General features: G+C 42.0%; 1 protein-coding gene across 1 annotated transcript; it reads right to left on the reverse strand.

Annotated features, from left to right (window-relative positions):
* Nucleotides 1–871: 871 nt before the first annotated feature.
* Nucleotides 872–3,956, reverse strand: LOC122020851 (G-type lectin S-receptor-like serine/threonine-protein kinase At4g27290). Its single transcript, XM_042578878.1, has 7 exons — nucleotides 2,632–3,956; nucleotides 2,443–2,562; nucleotides 2,216–2,352; nucleotides 1,936–2,143; nucleotides 1,575–1,812; nucleotides 1,332–1,482; nucleotides 872–1,242 (listed from the first exon to the last, which is right to left on the reverse strand). Exons 1-7 carry the CDS (start codon nucleotides 3,938–3,940, stop codon nucleotides 949–951), a joined length of 2,457 nt encoding a protein of 818 aa, XP_042434812.1. The 5' UTR covers nucleotides 3,941–3,956; the 3' UTR covers nucleotides 872–948.
* Nucleotides 3,957–4,310: the final 354 nt, after the last annotated feature.

Raw genomic sequence — 4,310 nt, forward strand, 5'->3', positions numbered from 1 at the left:
TCGTACTCTAGCAAAATAAATTGAGTCACTTTGGCAATACTATTCCCGATCCATGCAATTCACAGTATTGAAAAGTTGATGTTACGGCCACCTGGACAGAGCAAAGCAAGCTAGAAAGATCTTTTTGGTAAGTGCCATAAGAATCTAACAGTATGTCAATCTAGGAAGGAAACAAGTTTACTTTGTGAAAAGCTTTTACAGAATCTAATTTGATCGTTACATTGGCTTCTTCTTTGTTTCTTGCATAAGTGTAGTAATTCTGTAACACACATCTAGCTGTCTGAAATCTGAACTGAGCCTTATTGCTGATACTTTGGATGTCAAGTCTGACAGATAGATTCTCTGGAGCCAATGGTCTGTAATCATTTGGAGCTAATTCCACACTCTTCTTTGGGTTTTAAGATTGAGCAATACTTCCTGATGAAATTACTTCTTTGATATTTAAGCTTGGAGCCAATGGTCTGATATTGCTTGCAGGTTACTCTTCATTTTAGTAGCTCGAGCAATACTACCTGATGGTCTAAGAGTCTGACTGGTAGCATTGAAGATTCAGACTTCAGAGGCTGGAAATTTATCTGCAAGGTCAGCAGTAATGGAAAATCTGTCTAGTTTGCCCTTTGCTATTATTTTGTTCTTTCGGTTGTCAAACATCCTCACGGACCTTGTTTTTCCAAGCGAACTGTGTAATGTAACTGATGATATCTATGTCCACAAAGAACTCTTTGAGAATTATTACTAGAACTGACAGAATAGCATTCCTTGAAAGTATCCTCATTCCTATTGAGACAACTTTGACAATATTATAAGAACATTTTTTAGAATATCACTAGAGCGCATTTTTATAATATCAATCTTTATGTATGGTCTACAATTGTTTGATATGCAATATAAAAATAAAAAATGTTGAATTCACATCAACATGCTGTTTACATTTTGATTGTGATGATTTTATCGAGCTTCTAAAATAGTGATTGATAAATGATTAGAAGGGTCGGAGTTATTCAAATTAGTTTCAGATAGATCTGTTGGCATTACAAAACCTGGTCTTCTAGGTTCTAACAATTGGATAGTATCATTACTAAAAAATGATACTATTGATGACATTACGGGTCTATCTTTTGGTTGCTCTTGAACACACAGGAGTCCGATATTTATACACTTCAAAACTTCAGCAACACAAAATGATCCTATTGATCCATCCACAGCTTCCAAAACTCTATCTTCCTTCCACAAAGTCCAAATCTGCATACATGTATTTGATTAATGCATAAATACTAATACCTGGATGTGATATATAGATTGTTAAATATATATGTTTTATGTATACTTACATGCTCTAGAAGGTTTAAGTGCTCTATAGAAATGTAGCATCCAACATTCTTTTTGCCGGTAATGATTTCAAGTATCAATACACCAAAACTAAAAACATCTGATTTCACTGAGTAAGCTCCATTCTTCACATATTCTGGAGACATATATCCACTGTAAAATGTAAAAGTAACCATGAAGAAAAATTAATTGTCTATTTGAATCAAATACATTGTGCTTAAATATAAAAGTTAAGATTTACATACTATGTTCCAACGACTCTTCTTGTTTTTTTTATTGTTTCATTTCCATCAAATATTTTTGCCAAGCCAAAATCTGATATTTTTGGATTCATATCTTTATCAAGAAGAATATTACTTGCTTTCAAATCTCTATGAATGATTCTTAGTCTGGAATCATGATGAAGGTAGAGAAAACCACGAGCAACGCCAAGAATTATGTTGTAACGCGATTTCCAATCCAGCGATCTAGCTTTCACTTTATCTGAGTACAAATCCAACGATCCAGTATGTGAAATTCAAAACATGTTCTTGGTATAGATTCAAACAATGTACAATATAGCAAATAAGAAGAGAGTTCACATCACTCGTATAAATATCAACGTACCAAACAAGAATTTGTCTAGGCTTCCATTGGGCATGTATTCATAAAGCAGCATTCGCTCATTTGCTTCAATGCAATAGCCGAGGAGTCGAACAAGATTTCGATGTTGAAGCTCCGCGATAGACACTACCTCGTTCTTGAACTCATCCGCACCTTGTTCTGATGTTTTGGACAATCTTTTCACAGCTATTTCCTCTTCTTTCAACCTACCCTGCAATCCTCACACTAAGCTTTAGCATACTTAAACACAACAATGATGATCGCAATTGCTTAAAGTTCACACCTTATACACAGGTCCAAATCCGCCCTCTCCGAGCTTGTTAGATGAAGAAAAGTTACCAGTAGCCTGTACAATTGCAGCAAAGTCGAACGAGGGCAGGTTTATCGTCTCTTCTTCAGTTTCTTTCCGGATAGAAAACTCTGTTTTGACATTCAAATAACAATCGCAATGTGTCAAAAGGAAACGCTGAAAATGATGAATTGTCAAATAAGAGGAAGATGAGATGATACCTGTTTTCTTCCTTTTCCAAATGCAACAAGCAACGAGTGTTAGGAAAGTCAAAGTTGCCACCGAGGAAACGACTATTATCACTCCTCTGCGACTCCGGTGAGAACCACTTGATTCCATGGCTGTAACAAGAGACGGCAAATTTAAGTGTCATATAATTCTCGTGACTGCGATTGATAATACCTCATCACCTTCATTTAGGTCTGCAGCTGCAAGCCTGACGAATAGATCTTGTCCGGATCCAGAGTTGAACAATTTGATGTCTGTGAGTGGAGTGAACCACAAGATGCACCCTCGGCCACTGCCGCTGATGTTGGCTCTCGCATAAGCCGTGCAAGAACAGTTATTGAGGCACAAAGTTTGGCAGTCATCGAGGCTCGCCATGCTCCAGTCCACCGTCGACGCGGATGTGTCCGGCAACTTCACGTTGCTCCGCCTGATGAAACCATCAGTGTTGTTATAGCAGTCCAACTCTGTGTTCCTCACGCAGCCGCCGGAGGTGTTCACGATTTGATCCCAGTCGTTTCGATTTCGGGGATGAAAGCCCGGAAGACACTTGCACGGGGGCCAATCGGGGTAGCAAAGGCCGTTGGGGCCGCAGAGGGAGATGGTGCGGTCGCAGGTGTCCCTCGGATACTCCGTATGCCTGATCCATGACTGACTTTCATTGGTCCACATAAGGTCGTCTATGGCGCCAGACGTTGGATCGATGACCACTTGCCTGATCAACGATGGATCGGGCACGGTGTAGCTGAACACCACCTGCTCGCCGTCGATCACGAAACTGAAGTCCAACATATTGTTGGCCTTCATCTCCGGGACGTCGCTGACGTAGAGGCCGGTCCATGGCCCGAAGCGCAAATACTGCTGCGTGCCCACCCACACCCACACGAATATCTGGGGACCGCCGCGCAAATCGATGCCAAGGGTGTAGTTCCCCTCTGCAGGGTCGCTGGTGCTCGCCCACGCCGTGAGGATGCGGTTGTGTCGGTTCGTCAGGTTCCACCCCAACTTCATGCCCGGGAGGAGCGTGTTCGTCGGGAAGTCGAAGCTCTGCCATGCGTAGCTGCTGCTGCCGAAGTCGCCGGCTTCTCGAACGACAAAGTTCCCGTTGTCGAGGAGTTGCGCCACGGGGTTAGTGAGTGACGATGAGCTGGACGACCACAAGATGGTGGAGCTGCTGTCGGAGACGACAAGCGTTCCGTTTGTAGTGAGCGAAAGGACTCCGGACCCATCGGTGATCGGGTGGTTGCGGTTGGCGACCCATACGAAGGTTTTCTGGGAGACGTTGCGGAACCACATGCCAACGTAACGGTTGCTGGATCCGGCGGGCGTAAAGAAACCCAGCTCGAAGGTGCCGCCGTCGGAGATCAAGGTTGCTCCGGCGGCGTCGTGGAGACGCTGGCCAGGTGTTAACTTATCGCCGGCAAAGGAGAGCGAAAACAGAGCAGCTGTGAGATTGAAGAGGATGCAGAGGAGGAACGATATTCTTCTCGCCATGGATTCTGCTTCACTGTTTTCCGGTGAAACTGATCAATACAGGGCTACATTAAATCGAATTTACTGATCACTAGGTCAACGGATCATGATCGATTGGCAAAATGGAGGTCAATGAAAGAAAAATTCCGCAAATCACACAGTCTAGAGAGAACTTGGAAAATCAAGTTGACAATTATATAACAATATTGCTAAGGCGATTTTTGACTTATTCCTCTGGCTTTGAAAAATAATTAATATGATTAAATTTTATGTGATTGATGTTAGAAGGCTTAAGATGTAGGATTGAAAATTTCTTATAATCAAAACAAGTCATCAAGTTGGAAGTCAACCTGCCCTTGACTTTTGACTTTGAGGTTTTACTTGACAAAGT

Source organism: Zingiber officinale, chromosome 9A (genome assembly GCF_018446385.1).
Source record: "Zingiber officinale cultivar Zhangliang chromosome 9A, Zo_v1.1, whole genome shotgun sequence".
In the NCBI taxonomy this organism is placed as follows: Eukaryota; Viridiplantae; Streptophyta; class Magnoliopsida; order Zingiberales; family Zingiberaceae; genus Zingiber; species Zingiber officinale.

What these genes read in the sequence shown, in the direction of transcription:
- LOC122020851 (XM_042578878.1), bottom strand. Translation starts at nt 3,940, where the DNA reads ATGGCGAGAAGAATATCGTTCCTCCTCTGCATCCTCTTCAATCTCACA. An exon ending in GATTTGGACCTGTGTATAAG is followed by an intron (nt 2,144 to 2,215) that starts GTGTGAACTTTA and finishes TGAGGATTGCAG; the next exon opens with GGTAGGTTGAAAGAAGAGGA. An exon ending in CCTAGACAAATTCTTGTTTG is followed by an intron (nt 1,813 to 1,935) that starts GTACGTTGATAT and finishes ATTTGTACTCAG; the next exon opens with ATAAAGTGAAAGCTAGATCG.